This window comes from Artemia sp. Qi Xiang Cuo, chromosome 5 (assembly GCF_049724085.1).
Source record: "Artemia sp. Qi Xiang Cuo chromosome 5, ASM4972408v1, whole genome shotgun sequence".
In the NCBI taxonomy this organism is placed as follows: Eukaryota; Metazoa; Arthropoda; class Branchiopoda; order Anostraca; family Artemiidae; genus Artemia; species Artemia sp. Qi Xiang Cuo.
Window position 1 is genome coordinate 69,973,719 of NC_142798.1, and position 18,465 is coordinate 69,992,183.

The 18,465-nt window shown below is 35.3% G+C and overlaps 1 protein-coding gene across 1 annotated transcript in view; it reads left to right on the forward strand.

Annotated features, from left to right (window-relative positions):
* Nucleotides 1–16,751, forward strand: part of LOC148952455 (uncharacterized) — a 36,248-nt gene extending 19,497 nt beyond the window's left edge. Inside the window, exons 2-5 of the mRNA XM_089088961.1 lie at nucleotides 2–1,067; nucleotides 3,496–3,594; nucleotides 12,444–12,598; nucleotides 16,287–16,751. Coding sequence (XP_088945087.1) covers nucleotides 290–1,067; nucleotides 3,496–3,594; nucleotides 12,444–12,598; nucleotides 16,287–16,394 — 1,140 coding nt within the window. The 5' untranslated portion in view covers nucleotides 2–289 and the 3' untranslated portion in view covers nucleotides 16,395–16,751. The remainder of the gene's footprint in view (nucleotide 1; nucleotides 1,068–3,495; nucleotides 3,595–12,443; nucleotides 12,599–16,286) is intronic.
* The last annotated feature ends 1,714 nt before the right edge of the window (nucleotides 16,752–18,465 follow it).

Genomic DNA, 18,465 nt, shown 5'->3' on the forward strand with positions numbered 1-18,465 from the left:
GGATCCTAAACTCCTGGAATTATCAGAAGAAGAATGTGAAGAACTTTTGAATTGCTGGAAGCCTTTGGCCGACTATGTAAAGTACCTTACCTTTGACAGGAATCGGAAATTGCCTAAGAAAATTCTTGCAAAACTTGTATCTTGTTGCACTTCGTTAGTAAGTCTCACCTTGTCTTATTATCCAGAAGAACTGTTTTTTGACTCAACTCGTAAATTCAAAAGTTTGGCGAGTTTAAGACAACTAAATCTCATTGATGTCCCGGATCTCCCTGATTCTTTATTCACCATAATGACCAAGACTATGCCCAATCTTGAACATCTGTCTCTGGAACACTTCCCTTCTCGGGAACATCTGTCTCTGGAACACTTCCTTGAATACTTCCCTTCGGGGATGTTTTTAAAATTTGACCAAGTTAGAACCCTTACATCACTTGATTTTACCTGTTCTGGAATAAATACAGATGAAATAATTGGCATAGGCAAAACGCCAGATCTGAGATTAACATCATTAAATCTAGATATGTGTTTTAATATTCATGATTCTGGGTTTAAAGGAATTGCCACTCATCAAACTGAATTGGAGAATCTGAACATAGATAATGGTCAATTTACTAATACAACTTTTTATTATATTTGTTGTCGACTAAAAAGATTGAAAACGTTCAGTTTTGCACATCCGTTCATTTTTGATAGACCAATTGATCTAAACTGTGTGACTCAGCTAAAGGAAATTAGGAAACTGAATATGAGTCGGATACTGTGGATAGGTAAACCACAAATTGATAAACCATTGAGTATACAACTGACTCATTTGGACTTGGGTGATTCACATTTTGAGAAACCTTCTCTGAAACTTATGTTTACAAAACTAATTAATTTGCAATATCTCAGGTTGACAATTAATTTGCAATATCCCAGTGTGGATGATGATTTATTTACAGACATAACAACCAATTTGGTAAATTTGGTAGTTTTAGTGGTGCCCTATACAAACATCACTGACCGAGCCTTGACTGGGATTGATGATGCTGGGTTAAAAACTGGGCCTTCACTGAGGAATTTGAAAAGTAAGAGTTACATATTGTATTATTGTTATAAGGTAAAAATATTAGATACCGGTTGTAAAAATCTATTTTTGACTTTAAATCAACATAGTTTCGATTTATATCTATCAAACGCAATAAGTACATTCTATTGTGTCTGTTCGAGGGACGCGAGCTTGTTTAAATTAACAAAAATAAGGACGCCATGTGGTTTATAGGTATCTCAATGCAGAGGTTATCTGTGTCCATAGATTGAGAAGTGTAAACTGAAAACATCATTAGACATTTGTTACAAGAAGAATATATAGGATTGATTGGGGTGGGGTTATAAAAAAAACAACGAAAAAAAAAACAACTCCCAAGAGGCTAAGTAAATAATCCTTAATCTAGTTTGTAGCTATTTGTGTCTACTTTGTATGAATGCATGTTTTTATCTGGGTCGAAAGGATTGCTTCAGTTTTGGTAGCTGAGATGGATGAACCTAATGCTTTTGGAATTTCATAAGTTGTAATAGCTTCTTGTTGTGGTTCCTTATACCATTTTAGGGACATTTCTACCTGATTTCCATGTTGTTAAGTCGTCTGCATAGATTAAAAATGAGTGAACTAAGGACGGCTTTTTGTGATAAATCTTCTCTAAGGGGAGGCTCCATGCTACTTAAGTTGTCAGTTTGAACTGAAAAAATGATCTTTTTTGACCACTTGGAAAATCAAGACTCCTCAGAACTCTAGTTAACTTGTGGTGAATGACACTGCCAATGGTATCAACTCAATCAAAAAAAATAATAACACAAGTGATTCTAAACTGCATCCACAATTTGTAACAATAATATTGCACGGGTAAGTGAAATTATCTACTTAACACCCCCCTCAACTTTTCTAGAAAATTTCACCTTAATAGCCTAAACTTTTTTGATTGCTTTGAGATCCATCGTTACCAAGTATCTCTGAGTATAAGATGATAATGTCGTTTGTTAAGTTAGGATTAATTGTCGCTAAGACAATTTTGTCGCTAACTATATCATCTTTAGTGCTGCCTCATATAAGAGTTTCTGTACTTGATTTCAGAAGACCGAGCCTGTTGGTAATACTATTGATTTTATATTTGAGGACTTCGTTACATGTGGTCTCTCTCACGTGTTGAAGCTGGAGTATTTTAAGGGGAGAGCTTTTGACCAAGCAGTGCTACGGCATCATGATTAAGACTTATTGTTGGTTCTTGAAAGTATTAACTGTGACGAAGAAATACCAACTGCTCTGGTAGGCGTGAATCAAAAGGTCAAAGCTATATTTTTGTTGGGTGTCCGCCAAATGTTAGCGCTGTTTCCAAACATCTGAGAGTGAAAATTTCCACTATATGGAAGGAAAATACGAAGTTTCAAATGGAATTTTTGGTTCCTTCTCTGATAAAAGATCGTTTGACCATTAAAGAGCCACTAGCTGCCGTGCGCCAAATTTCAGTTGGTGTTGATACTGACCAGTTGTTAGAAGAATAGCGTTAAATTCAGTTGGAACATGCCTGATAACCTGCACGATCAACGAATTGTTACTAAATGGACCCACATTTCCACCGGTAGTAAGGATAGAAGATATCCTATTTGTCCTATGTCGTACTTGCTCTCATCATTCAACATTGAAGTTGTTTCTTAAAACCAAACACTTAATAGCATCAGACGTCGATGGTGGAGCAATTCTCAACACCAAACTGGCCGTCAAAGATACACAGAAGCCGGAGTACGGGAAAGTTGAATAGTATACTATTCACTCTGAGATTATATCCTGTGTAAGATCTGCCCGATTGGCATATGATAATTGTTTTGCAAGCCTAACAAAAGAGACGAAAGAAAAAGAGACTCGTGCACTAATAGAAAGTCTTGAAATGCAGAAAAAATCTATAATTGCCCTAGAAAATGATGGAAAAAGAAAGCTGTCCTTTGGAAAAAGCCACTTAAAGACTAAATAAAAGTCTGAATTCAAAGATGAAGTCTAAGGTCAGGTGGTAAAGGATGTGTTAGATGCTCTAAAAGCTGTGTTAGATGATGTAAAAAGGACAGAGAATAGAAGGCAGTAAAAGCTCTTAAAGTTCCTACTTTAGTCTGTTTAGCTCTATTAACCTAACTATGTATATTCATGGTTGTCAAAAAGGTATATCTGTGATATCCCAGGAACGAATAACGGGATTAAGTTGAATTTTTGAAGCAAAGTGAGGGGTATGTTAATTAAATCAAAAGAAACTATGCATTAACTTGTCGAAAAAGGGTATTTGTAAAATCACAAGAATGGCTAAGATATAAAGTCAATTTAATTTATTGTATTGTTTAAGTAACAAGCTTTTCGTAGTTTTTTTTTTAATAAGATATTTCTGCACAACATTTAAACTATTTGGAATAATTCTTGATCAATCAAGTATGTGTTTTAGTTTTTTTCGTGTTTTCAGTTTATAAATCTTTCAGGGTTGACAGAGTTGGACGTTTTTAACTGCGATGAGTTGTCTGATGCATCTCTGATTTTTGGAGTTAAGTTCCTTCACTTGAAGAAGCTTCGCTTACACAAGTTAAGTATTCATTTCAAAATAAAGTTTGTTTTCTAATAATTGTGGCTTTCAAGGAAGTCTTAGCCTACTGATTGCAAAAATGATGCTAATTTTGTAGCATAATAATCAAAACTTAAAGAACAAAATTGTTATGTCTTTAAAAAAAGGTGGACGAGTCACACTTTGTTGAAAATCACCCTCTCCTATAAGGAAATCAGACTGTGATTGTAATTTACATGAATTTCAGTTTGTAGGGGTCATCGTATTTCCCCATACCTTGTTTGAGGATCTCTATCTTTACTTGTTTACGCATTTTGTTTCTCTTTTGGCTCATAATACTTCAGAGCAGGTTTGCAAAAAGTTCCAAAGCAGCCAGTAGAAGTGCTTACAATTTGAAAGTTCTGAATCACGTTTTGTCCTTTTTTGAACTAGAATCACGGAAATATTTTAAACTGTTGTAATTAAAGGGCCAAAGAAAAGAAATAATAGCCCCCATGTCCTCTGTCCCTCGTAGCACCAGTTTTGCAGCGGAAAATTATGAATATTGCAAGTTGTTTGAGCCAGAGTCCCTTGCTTAGTCCTTCCTCAAAAGACACTAAGTGCTCCCAGATTATCAAAAGGGCGCATCTCCTGTATCCCAGAAACAGCTAAACCTACTAAATTAAACGTTTGAGAATTCTTAGGAGGTAGGTCGAAGTAAATCAAAAGATACTATAAGGGTTAAGGTCATTAAAAGGTTTTATTGTCAATATTTTGGGAACATCTGAGGGTACTAAGTCAAAATATTCAGAGAATAGAGTTGAGTGTAGAATTAGAACAAAAGACAGTATGAACATCTGAGCTGTTGAAACAGCGTATCCGGAATATCCCAGGAATGGCTTAGGGTATTGAGATGACATTTTTCAGGGAAATTTGAGGGAGCAATGAACAAAAATGAGAAGACACTATCTACTCCGAAATTGTCTATAAGCTATATCTGCAATATCTCAAGACCAACTAGGGTTATTAAGTTGTAACTTTCAAGGACTGGAGATGGAAATGGAAGGACAGCGCAGGGTACTGAGTTGAAAATTCAGGGAATATTGATGGGGAAGTTGAATTCAATCAAAAGGCATGTTGTACATCCAGACTGTCTAAACAACCTCTTCTACACCACATCACGAATATGCTCACATTAGTGTGACGAGTGACGCCTCTGATGTATATCTACTCTCTTTAAGCGAGTAATTATTGTACTTATAAATATACATAACTCACTGACTAGGCCTATATAAGTTATATACAGAAATATATAACTCAGTGACACATTAAACCTACTACTTATAAATATGTGTAACTCACAGACTAGGCCTATATATGTTATATACAGAAATATATAACTGAGTGACATATTTAGCCTACTACTTATAAATATGTGTAACTGACTGACTAGGCATATAAGTTATATACAGAATTATATAACTCAGTGACATATTTAGCCTACTACTTAAAATATATATAACTGACTGACAATGACTACATAAGTTATATACAAAAATATATAACTCAGTTACAAATTTATCATACCTCTTATAAATATGTGTAACTCACTGACTAGGCCGATCTACGATATATAAATAAATATATAACTGATTGACATATTTAGCCTACTAATTATGAATATGTGTAACCCACTGACTAGGCCTATATAAGTTATATACAGAAATATATAACTGAGTGACATATTTAGCCTACTGCCTATAAATATATGAAAATCACTGACTAGGCGTACGAGTTATATTCAGAAAAATGTAAATCAGTTACATATATAACTTAATACTTATAAATATGTGTAACTCACTGACTAGGCCTATCTAAGTTATATACAGAAATATATAACTGAGTGACAAATTTAGCCTACTACTTAAAATATGTATAACTCACTGACTAGGCCTATATAAGTTATATACAAAAATATATAACTGAGTGACATATTTAGCCTACTGCTTATAAATATGTTTTGTGAGGAAGAATTAGAAACAGTACTAAAAGGATTAAAGAATAATAAGGCTCCAGGTGCTGATAGGGTAGTAAATGAGTTTCTTAAATATGGTGGCTCTGAGGTTAGAAATAAGTTATTGGAGATTATGAATATGATTTTTGAAAAAGGGGAAGTACCTAATGATTTTAGGAAAACCTTAATTAAGCCACTTTATAAGAAAGGTGATAAAAGTGAGTGTGGTAATTATCGAGGCATTAGTCTGGTCTCTGTAGGTAGCAAATTGCTTAGTAATATGATACTTTTTAGACTGAGAGATGCCGTAGACAAAGTTTTAAGAGAAGAGCAGTGCGGTTTTAGAAAAGGTAGAGGATGTGTTGACCAAATTTTCACTCTTAGGTTAATAATTGAGAATTGCCTAAGTTTTCAAACACCTTTGGTTCTCAGTTTTATAGATTATGAGCAAGCGTTCGATTCTGTTGATAGAGGAGCTTTAGTAAAGGTTTTATCCTTGTATGGTATACCAGACAAATACATTAAAGTGATTAGTGCTATGTACGAGAATAACACTGCTGCGCTTAAAGTAGGAAACGAGGTTAGCAGGTGGTTTTGTATTAAATCAAGAGTTAAGCAGGGTTGTGTTCAACTCCCCTTTGTATGGATTATTTTTATGGGCTTTGTCTTAAGGAGCACAGGAAAGGCAATGGGAGACCACGGAATCAAATGAGGAGGATAAAGTCTTCTGAACTTGGATTATGCTGATGATTTAAGCATCCTAGATGAAAGTGTGAGCAAAATGAATGAAGTTTTAGAGGTTTTGCGAGTTGAGGGTGCTAGAATTGGTTTGAAAATTAATGTTAGGTAGACTAAGTCACTAAGGCTAGGAATAAGTGAAGATGAAAAGGTGACGTTGGGTAATGAAAAGATTGATCAGGTGGGCAGTTTCACTTACCTTGGTAGTATTATTAGTAAAGATGGTGGGAGTAGTGAAGATGTTAAAAATAGAATAGCCAAGGCTCAGGGTGTTTTTTCACAGTTAAAAAAAGTCTGGAAGAATAGGAAGATAGGTCTGCAAACCAAGATTAGAATCTTAGAAGCTACAGTGATGACAGTGGTCAAATATGGCTCTGAAGCATGGACGCTCCGAAAAGCGGATGAAGATTTGCTAGATGTTTTCCAGAGAAATTGCTTAAGGATTGTTCTGGGTACCCGGCTGACTGACCGTATTTCAAACAATAGGCTATACGAAAAATGTGGTTCAATACCGCTTTCTAGGTCTATAATGAAAGAAAGGTTGAGGTGGTTCGGGCATGTTGTTCGGATGAAGGATGACAGATTGCCGAAGATTGTTCTTTTCGGCCAACCATCTAGGGCTAAACGGAAAGCAGGTCGTCCCCGTCTGGGTTGGGAGGACGTCATAAAGAAAGATTTACAGGTCAGGGGAACGTCCTGGACAGGTATAGTACCGTCGGCTGTGTATCGTGTGGAGTTGACGAGGAGTTTCCGTGGCGGGGTTGGCATCAGGTTGCTTGGTGCTGCGATGAGTGGTTAGTAGTAGTTCGTAGTAGTGTGTTTCATGAGTAGAATAAGTGCATGTAGGGTCTACCATGGCGGAGAGGACTCCCGATATTGTGTCTCACGTATAATTGCAACATCTTACAAAGGCTTTTTTTTTTGCTTCTTTCAAATAAATAAATTTGATTTATAGTTTATTCAAATCCGGTGTTCTTTGTGGGATACCCTGTATATATGTTTTTTCTCGTAAACTGTTCCATACTTTTTCTAAAAATTGGGACACTAAAATGTTCTGGTATGAAAAAATTATCTAGATAGGTCAAGACTTCGTGACAATTTTTTAGAGCCTAAAATTAGGGGGGGGGATCCATATAAATTACGTTTATATTTCAGCTTATTGGTATACATTTAAAGAGTAAGTTACATAATTTTTTCCCAGGAGTGGTCGTATTTTATTTCGTATGTATGACAACTGCGAAATTATGCAAGACAATGAATCACTCTGAACAGCTGAAGCAAAAGGCATAGAACAAGTGATGTCGAGCTTTTTGTATGTATGATGTATGTAAAACTATACAAGATGACGAATGACTCTTAAAAGTTGATGCGAAAGCATGGAATAAATGACAGTGAGAGTCATTTAAAATCAAAAACAAAAATATTTCACAACGAAATCAGTTTTTAGAAGACAAATGAAAGTTACAATGAACTCATGCAAAAATACACAAGATTATGAATAAATCTGAACAGCTAAAGCATGCACCCCTCATATATGTAATAATTTCTGTTCGTTTTAAGTTATAATGTTGCTCCTTACTTTCAGTTGGAAAAACTTGTTTTTTATTTAATTTCTGATCGTTTTTTAAATAATAATGGGAAATTCGGCTCCCCTCCATGGAAAATTCCCTTCTCCCATGAAAAATTCCTGCAGGGAAAGATCCTCCTGCGTAACCCCCCTCCCCGAACCCCCTCTCCCCAACAGAAAAATCCCCCCTGAAAACGTTTGTATGCTTTCCTATAATCAATACTATATGTAAACAATGGGTGAAGTTCATAACTTGCAGCCCCCCCCCCGGGGACTTTGGGGGGTTAAGTCATCCTCAAAAACATAGCTATTAGATTTTTCGATTATGCTGAACAACATGGCTATATCAAAATTTTGATCGGATGACTTTAGGGAAAAAGTGAGCGTGGGAGGGGGGCTAGTTGCCATCCAATATTTTTGGTCAATTTAAAGGGCACTAGAACTTTTGATCTCCAATCAAATGAGCCATCTTCCGATCTTTTACGATCACTTGTTCGATATGATCACCCGCAAAAAAAAAAATAAACAAGCATCAATGACCTTTCTTCTGGCAAAAAATGTAAAATTTCACATTTTTGTACATAGGAGCTTGATACCTCTAAAGTAAGGTTCTCTGGTATGCTGAATCTGATGGAGTGATTTTCATTAAGATTATTTTATTTATTTTTTTTTGGGGGGGGGGTGTTTACCCCCTTTTTCAAAAATTTGACATATTTTTGATACCTCTAAAGTAGGGTTCTCTGGTAAGCCGAATCTGATGGAGGGATTTTCATTAAGATTTTTTTTTTTTGGGGGGGGGGGTGTTTACCCCCTTTTACAAAAATTTGACAAATTTTTTCAGGCTAGTAACTTTTGATGGGTGCCATTAAATTTGATGAATTTTATATATTTTGAATAAGAATCAAGATTTGATTGTTTTGGTGTATCTATTTTTATCAAGACTGTCTCTTGGAGTTTCGGTTACTATTGAGCCGCATCGCTCCTTACTTACAGTTCATTACCACGAACTGTTTGATTCTGCTCGTTGTAATTTTGAGTTGATTATTTATTCTAATTTCTTTTCGTGTTTAGATTTCTTTTATCGATTCATAGTAATTTCTGGATGTTTTGTTTTTGAATTATTATAGGACATTGTTTCTGTTCGTCATAGGTCTGATTGCCGAAGTTTTAATATTTGTTAACTTTGTGAACCAATGTTTTGTTCTTTTTTTCAGGTTTCCAGCTTAAGGGTTGAAATATCAAATTCTACTTTAAAGCCTCAATTTATTAAGTGGTCTAAGTAGTCATACTTAGACCACAACCTTGTCGTTTATGATGTCTTCTGATTGAGTTTTACATCCCCCTAAACATTCCATAAACAATGCAACTTAAAACCCTTAGTTTGATTATCGTTTCATCTCAGAAAATTCCACCCTTCCAAATTTTTATTTGGAGCTGGGTATGAAATGTAGTATTGCCCCATAAATTTGTATGTACCATTCCAACCTTCAATCAATAAATATATAACAAAAAACACTTCAGCATAGACTCCCCCGTAAGGGTTTATGGCCAGGAAAAAAAACAGGGGAGAAACAAAAATGAAACAAATACATAGAAAAAAACTACAACGTAATACAATCCAAATCTTTAAGAGACTCAACAGAGGAGAAAAAGAAGAAGAAAAAATATAGGTATAATGGCAAAAGCGTTGTACTCACGGGCAAGAATATGTCTGCTATAGCAGGCTTTACAGGAGATTAAATAAAAAAACAAGTTTTTAAACTGAAAGTAAGGAGCGACATTAAAACTTAAAACGAACAGAAATTATTCCGTATATGAAAGGGGCTGTCCCCTCCTCAACGCTTCGCTCTTTACGCTAAAGTTTTTTATTGTTTTAAAAAATAAAGTTGTGAGACAGAGTCAAACTTTAGCGTTAAGAGCGATGCGTTGAGGAGGGGACAGCCCCTTTCATATACGGAATAATTTCTGTTCGTTTTAAGTTTTAATGTCGCTCCTTACTTTCAGTTTAAAAAACTTGTTTTTTTTATTTAATTTCTGATCGTTTTTTAGTTAATTCAGCTTTTATTTTGGCTAACCGTCATTGAATAAGTAAACAAAATTTGCATAAAAATTTTACTTTTATTTTGATAAATGGATGTCTCTAAATTTGTTTATGACGTAATTTAAAAATTAACTTACGTAACTAACTTCTATATTCGTATATTTTTCTTCTGGCAAAAAATACAAAGTTGCAGATTTTTGCAGGTATGAGCTTGAAACCTATGTAATAGGGTTTTCTGATACGCTGAGTCTGAGGGTGTGATTTTCATCAAAATTCTTTCACTTGTAGGGGATGTTTCCCCCTCTTTAAAAAATCGGATAAATTTTCTCAGGCTCGTAGCCTTTGATGAGTAATACTAAACTTAATAAAATTTATATATTTAGAATCAGCATTATAAACACATTATTTTGATACATTTATTGACATAAAAATTCCGTTTTTAAAAGTTTCGATTACTATTGAGCCGTATCGCTTATTTTTTTATTGTTTTTTTTTTATTACGCATATGTTATTACGTATATGAGGGGGTTCTCCCCTTATGCACAAACACGCGTGTTACGATAAAATTTAAAAAAAATTTAATATCACAAACCCCTGAATCACAAAGGCCGTTTAATTAGAATAGATAGCTCTTTTGAAAGCACTAAAAAAACTGTAGCGTAAAGAGCGAGGTATTGACTTGGGGGAGAACCCCCTCATATGCGTTATAATTTCTGTTTGTTTTAAGTTTTAATGTTGCTTCTTACTTTCAGTTAAAAAATTTGTTTTTTTTTAATTTAATTTCTGATCGTTTTTTAAATAATGCTTGGAAATCTGGCGCCCCCTTCATAGAAATGTCCCTTACACCAAAGAAACATCCTCCACGGAAAGACTCTCCCGAGTAACCCCTCCTCCAGCCCCCCCCCTCCAGAAAAAAATCCTTCCTGAAAATGTCTGTATACTTCCAAATAACCAATAAATAATGCTGGCAAGTCCGGCGCCCCATTCATGGCAATTTCCCTTCCCCCATGAAAACTTCCTTCATGGACAGATCCTCCAACATAACCCCCGGCCCACCCCTTCCCCACTACCAGAAAAAAAAACCTCCTGAAAACTTCTGTATACTTCCCAACACAGTTTATAGAATTATCCACTAAGTTTATCGCAGATCATTTCTGGTCTTCATTCGCGGTGCGAACAAACAGCTCCTCCCACTTCTTTGTGCAGTTATGTATCAGTGTTTTTGCGTCAATCAATGAGAAATGGTTACAAAGTGCATTATTCGTAATAGCGGGTTTCCATTCCGATTATTTCTATTATAACTGTAAGTTTCGCGTCCAAGAGGGTTACAAAGTGCATTATTCGTAATAGCGGGTTTCCACTTATTTCCGATTATTTCTATTATAGCTGTAAGTTTCACGTCCAAGAGAAATCTGACTTGTCTACCCGTGAAGAGATCTAATGCCGCTTATGTTTCTACGTTCTTCGGAGCACTTGCACCTCGGTCCGGGTTTTTATAATGAGTGAGATAGGAAATGATCATACTGTTAATTCTATAAACTGTGCTTCCCAATAACCAATACTATATGTTAACATTGGGTAAAGTTTATAACTTTTAGCCCTCCCCCCGGGGACTTTGGGGGATGAAGTCATCCTAAAAGACATAGTTATCATATTTTCGACCACGCTGAACAAAATGGCTATCTCAAAATTTTGATCGGGTGACTTTGGGAAAACAATGAGCTCCGGAGGGGGCCTAGTTGCCCTCTATTTTTTCGGTCACTTAAAAATAGCACTAGAACTTTTAATTTCCGTTCCAAATTAGCCCTCCTACGATATTATAGGACCACTGGGTCGATACGATCACCCCTGGGAAAAAAAACAAATAAACACGCGTCCGTGATCTTTCTTCTGGCAAAAAATGCAAGATTCCACATTTTTGTAGATAGGAGCTTGAAACCTCTACGGTAGGGTTCTCTGATACGCTGAATATGATGGTGTGATTTTCATTAAGGTTCTATAACTTTTAGGGGGTCTTTCCCCTTTTTTTTTGGAAAATCAGCCGAATTTTCTCGGGCGCGTAACTTTTGATGGGTAGCTTTAAACTTGATGAAACTTATATATTTGAAATCAGCATTAAAATCTGATTCTTTTGATCTATCTATTGGTATCAAAAACCCGTTTTCTAGAGTTTCGGTTACCATTGAGCCGGGTCGCTCCTTACTTTCGTTACCACGAACTGTTTGACAAGCATGCTAAACGCTTTTCTAAGTTTCTCGCTTAGATGTGTGATGAGGAGTGCCCTCGTCGATTTCACACTATCTTCTATTTGAGGAACAAGGTCTTCCAATGAAATTTGATTTTAAGCTTATTTTTACTCCTATATCTCAATTTACGTACAGTTTCTTTTTTCTTCTGTAAGTGTAAGTGACATTAGCTTAATCAAACAACTCCTGATTGATGTTATGAACTAAGAAGGAATGCACTGAATTTTTAACCCCTAATTTAAGTTCTTAGATTATTCTTATTCAAGCTTAACATTTTCACTTTAGGTCACTGATGAAGGCCTTAAAGGCCTAGCAGCTCAGCCATCACCGCTTTGTCAGTGTATAGAGGAACTGTGGTTATCATGCCCGAAGATGACAGATTATGGTTTGGCACAACTTCTGCCGCAATTGAAACGCTTACGAAGTCTCTTTTTAAGGGTAAATAGTATTTTTTTCAATTTGTTTAAAGAAAAATTTTATATCTTTGTTTTTTTTTTCTGTAGTGTTAGTTGTGATAGGATACCGATTAGGGGATCAGATAAATATTCTCTCTCTTATTTTTAAATTTCCCTCTGCCATTTCAGCTATGTCTTAAATAAGTTCTCACTGCAGTGACTCGTATTACGAGCTATGGTGTTTTAATCTCGTGATAAGAAAAGGTGAATGTTTTGTTGACTGGTATGGTGTGTTTGTGGTATTGTTCTAGTTTTGGTTTTTAGTTTTCCTCTGCATAGAGAATATCGTAGGACTACCGTGTACAAGTTTAGCGAGATAGCCAAAATTGTGAGATAGCCATTTTGTTCACAATAGTTCAAAGAGCAGATAACAATGGCTTCAGGGTGGACACAGCCCCCCAGAGCCCAGGGGCATGGGTTGTAAGCTATGCCCTGGCCATATAAAGTTTTCATGGAACGGATGGTCGTACAAATTTCGAATCGGATGGGGCTCATTTGATTGGAAATCGTTAGATCTAGTGCCCTTTTTAAGAGTCAAATTGAATGGAGGGCCACCAGTACCTCCCCGTCGAGCCTACCATTCCCCAAAACACATTCGATCAAAATTTTAAAAGAGCTATTTTGTTTAGCAGTATTGAAAGCTCCTTTAATTATGTCTTCGGGGATGTCAACCTCCCCACTAGGAAATTTTTAATGGTTGGGGAGGGGATGAACTTAATCACAAAACGCTGTCTGTATGCAGGTTGTCAAAAGGGCGTAACAGCAATATCTTAGGAACAGTTTGGTGTGTGAAGTTGAAACTAACAGGACTTGTTGTGGGGGATGTTAAACTAATCAAAAGAACCTAATGCTGCTGCTTCTACTCACACTACTACTACTATTGCTACTATTATTTCTACTTCTACTAGTACTGACACTAAAGCCAAGGCTACTACTATTAATTCTGCTACTACTACTACTGCTATTAAAACTACGGGTATTAAGGGGGAAAAGCTTGGGAAATATTGAAAATGTATGGAACTAAATCGAAAAACACTATGCCGACACAGGCTCTTATGATGACGTATCAGAAATGCTTCAGGAATGGTATTAAGTTTAAACTTTCAGTGTGCGTTGAAGGGTATCTTGAAGAAACCAAAGGTGTTATATGCATATTGCTACTAATGTTACAACGCAAGCTAAGAATATTAAGGTGAAGCTTTCAAGGAATATTTCGGCGGAAGTTGAACTAAATCAAAACTTTGCAGAATCATTTCTAGAGTCAAAAGCGATTGTAGGACAAGCAGCCCTCCTCCCGAGCCCATTCATTTTCAAAACACATCCAGTCAAAAATTTTTGATAGTCATCTTGTTTTACATAGTAGAACGGTCCAGTAACTATGTTTCTATGGATATTGAGTATGTCGGCCTCCCACAATTGTGTTATCTGCCCATTATGCTTTAAAACTAAATCAAAAGGCACTGAGTATGTGGTTGCGATTAAGACACCTCAGAAATATATCGAGAACGACTGGGGTTATTAAGTTGAAGCTTTTGGGTCTACTACCATTACTAATTCTGCTCTTACAATTTAAATAAATCAAAAGAGTAGAAATGTATCCAAGTTGTCAAAGAGCATGGAAAGAATGTCTTGGGAATGATATTATGTTTTATTTTTCAGGTCAACTTAAGGAGATGAAAAATTAAATTAGACAATACTATTTGTGTCAGGATTGGTGAAAAAGTTTTTCCAATATACCAATAGCGAGCCAGACTTTGTATTCTTATAGAAAAAACGGTACAGATATAAAATATTTTTGTTTCCACGAAAAAGATTATGTCTATTAAAAACGAATAGAAATTAATTTAAAAAACTGTTTCCACAAAAAAGTTTTTCAAAGAAAAGCAAAGAGCTCCATTAAACCAAATATGAGCCAAAATAAAGTCAAATGATCTTCCAACCGAAAAACTACCACAAATCATCATCAATATTTAAATGAAAACCCAAATGAAAAGAAATTACAATAAATGACCGAGTCAAGCTCAAAACGAGCAAAAATTAACATGAGTAGTGCACATTATTAAAAATGCTTAATGCATAAAGTAACTATTTTTTAGCTTTATATCTAGTCTTAATGATTTAATTCTTTGGGATTTTTGACAAATTATCTGGGAGGTTTTCCCTCTTAAAAGAGAAGCTTAATTGAAACTAAGTAGTGAAAAAAAGGTTGAAAGTAGTGAAAAGTGTTATCAAACAGTTCGTGGTAACGTAGAGGTTTCAAGCTCCTATCTACAAAAATGTGGAATTTTCCATTTTTGCCAGAAGAAATATCACGGATGCGTGTTTATTTGTTTTTTTTTGTTTTTTTTTCCCCAGGGGTGATCGTATTAATACATTGGTCCTAGAATATCGCGGGCGGGCTCTTGGGAACGAAAATTTAAAGTTCTAGTGCCCTTTTTAAGTGACCAAAAAAAATGGAGGGCAACTAGGCCCCCTCCCACGCTCATTTTTTTCCCAAAGTCACCCGATCAAAATTTTGAGATAGCCATTTTGTTCAGCATGGTCGAAAATATGATAAAAATGTCTTTTAGGATGACTTGATCCCCCAAAGTCCCCAGGGGAGGGCTGAAAGTTATGAACTTTACTCAATGTTAACATATAGTATTGGTTATTGGGAAGTATACAGACTTTTTCTGTGGTGATTTTTTCTGGTTGGTGGGGGTAGGAGCGGGTCGGGGGCTATATGGAAGGAACTTGCCAAGAAGGACGATTACCTGGGGGAAGGGACATTGCAACGCAGGGGGCGCCGGATTTCCCAGCATTATTAAAGAAAAAGATCAGGAAATAAATAAAAAAAAAACAAGTTTTTCAACTGGTCAACTGATTGTGATTAAGAGGTCATTTTTAAAGAAATGAAAAAAAATTCGAACTATAGTTTAAAGAGCAGGGTATTGACTAGGGGGCGAACCCCCTAATATACTTGTTAAAAATTTATGAATATAGAAGTTCGTTACGTAAGTTAATTCTAATTTACGTATATTTATTACTAATAAAAACGTTCGTAAATAAAATTAAACTAGTTTCGAGAAATCCATTTAACCAAATATAATATGCAAATTTTGTTTTAATTATTCATGTACGGTGAGCCAAAATCAAAACCTGCATTAATTCAAAAACGTTCAAAAATTAAATAAAAAAACAAGTTTTTTTAACTGAAAGTATTGAATGACGTTAAAAATCAAAACGAACATAACTTATTCCTTATATGAAAGGGGCTGTCCCCCCTTCAGCGCCGTGCTCTTTCCGCTAAACTTGGACGTTCTCAAAGTTCTATTTTTTTAAACAATAAAAAAAAACTTTTGCGTAAAGAGCGAGGCGTTGAAGAGGAGACCTTCCCCTTCATGTACGGAATAATTTCTGTTCGTGTTTAGTTTTAACGTCGTTCCTTACTTTCAGTTTAAAAAACTTGTTTTTTTTATTTAATTCTAAAAAAGGTTGGCTTATGTTTAACCATATTTCTAATGCTCTTCAATGCTTTCGTTTGTTAGTTGTACTTTAATTTTTTAAAGTGTAATACATAGAAGAATAGATTCTGCAATTTGCTTAGCTACCTTAAATTAAATAATTTAAAATGAAATTGAACTAAATAAATCAATATAATATATTAAAACAAAATAATGTTACCTTTGTAGCGATGTCCACTTCTGACGCAGAACACGATAGAAGCAGTAAAGACGTATTGTCCCAGTCTTCGGTATCTTGATGTTGATGCCTTTCCTGGAATATGCCTAGATGCCTAGATGCCTTTCCGACAATTACTATGACCAATTGAAACGTGCACTGGGAAGAGATATCTTCCCGGTATTTTATCGGTATTCTAGGTGATTTAATTTGATTTTGTAAAACCGCCCAGAGGGCTTATTGGACAACCGCCTAGGTATATGCCCATGCATATACTGACAGTGTTTCATATAAAAGATGAAAAAGAGACACTTGAATTTGTTCAAAGCTAAAGAAGAAGCTACGAAGAATTCAGCCTGTTTTGAGGTATTGAAAATGCTGTGATAAACTTGTTTTACGATAGTCAATGTCGTGTAGTTTGAAAGTACTTGGAGGAAGGGAGAGGAGATTTGTGATAGTTAATGCCTTAACCAGGGGCGGATCCAGGATTTTTTAAGGGGGGGGGGGCAAAATAGGTTGATCCAAAAAAAAAAGTTTCAGGGGGGGGGGGGTGCAAAATAGGTTGATCCGATAAACTTGCGTTAGGAGCAAGTTTAATTAAAGCAAACTTGAGTTAAGTAAGTAAATTACACTACTTTAGACTAAGCTGGGGGGGTGCCCCCTCACCCCCCCCCCCATGGATCCGCCACTGGCCTTGACTAATGCGTGACAGTGATTTGCGTGACTAAATTTCATATTTGAAGCTCTTACAGCTTCGAGAATTATTTTTTTTTGGGGGGGGGGGAGGGAGGGGTTAGGTTTAATATTCCTATAGGAAACTCCTAAAATAGATAAATCTTCACAAATTTTGCTTTATTGGGATAATCGTGGTCAAGGCTATTCAACAATTGAAACATAAGTCGGCTGAGTAGTGCACCCTGAGAAATGCCTTGTTTAGAATATATATAACATTACAAGAAGCTTAAAAGAGCCCAATAGAGACCCTTGGGATGTACCAGAGTAAATAGACAGGAGATCATATTAAACATTCTTATATTCGCCTTTTGGAGCCTAGTGTAAAAAGGAAAGGAAAATCAACGGTTGGGAAATCATTTTGAATTTCATTAATCAAAATATGTTCATATAAATCAAAAACTCAGTCAATAAAACCAAAATTAAGGAGTATAGTTAGTTTCTTAACCGTTTTTGGAATCATATCGACTAGAAATAAAAGATAAAAAGATAATCAGTTTTTTTAGGTTTCGTTAAGTAACCAGATTGCGTCAAAAAGTCAATAGTTCACCAGTACAATAGAGGTATCAAGGGGACAAAGGCTTCCCTCTTCTGAGTTTTGTCTTAGGAGTTAGGAATGAATTTTGTTAGTTTGAATCTAACTATAATTTGTCATTTTAACGTAGTTCTTTTTTAATTTTTATTTACTACTATGTTGATTACTTACATATATGCGATTTAAGTTGCGTTTATCAGAAAAATATGTATTTTTTTGTGTTTGCTCTTTTTTCCTGTATGTAAAAGTTTAGCCTTGGCAAAATTGTCTTTTTTTCATTATGTTGATTTTTTATTTGCTTACCCAGGTTGAATTTTTAAATTAGTAAACGTGCCATGAAGGACACTAAAATCAGTTCGTAGCAGTTATCTTGTCTCCTTCAGTTTATGCTTTATACATGTAGACTATATGTAAATACTGCTGAAGTATTATTAAGTTTTACTTTCCCTTTTTTGAATGATTAAAAAAATGTTTCTCGAAGCACTTTTACAGTCTATAACGTCAATATTGAGTTTTGGTTTTACAAACTCCCTCTCGACCAAATAGATTTAGTGCATTTGTTTATTTCTCAACTCACCCGAGTAGATCTTTCAATCGAAGCAAAGGAGGAAATTAAGGTTCGCTCTCACAGTTTTCTTAAAATTAATGCTAGGCTAGTTTTGAAACGTTTGCTTCTTGCCATTGAGTCTCTTTGAAACTGAAAATTCTGCCTTTAATTTGTCAATTCTTCCAATAGGTCTGAAATTGTGGTCTTGGAAATGGCGCTTGGCGCTGCAAAGTTACGAATCCATAAATAAACACGAGACATGTTTTTTAGACACTGAGGAAGGTTAATATAGGTAAAAATGAATATATGTAGTTCTTTGTATCACAAATGTTTTCTTAACATCAAGTTTTACTCATATTATGTAAATTCTATATAA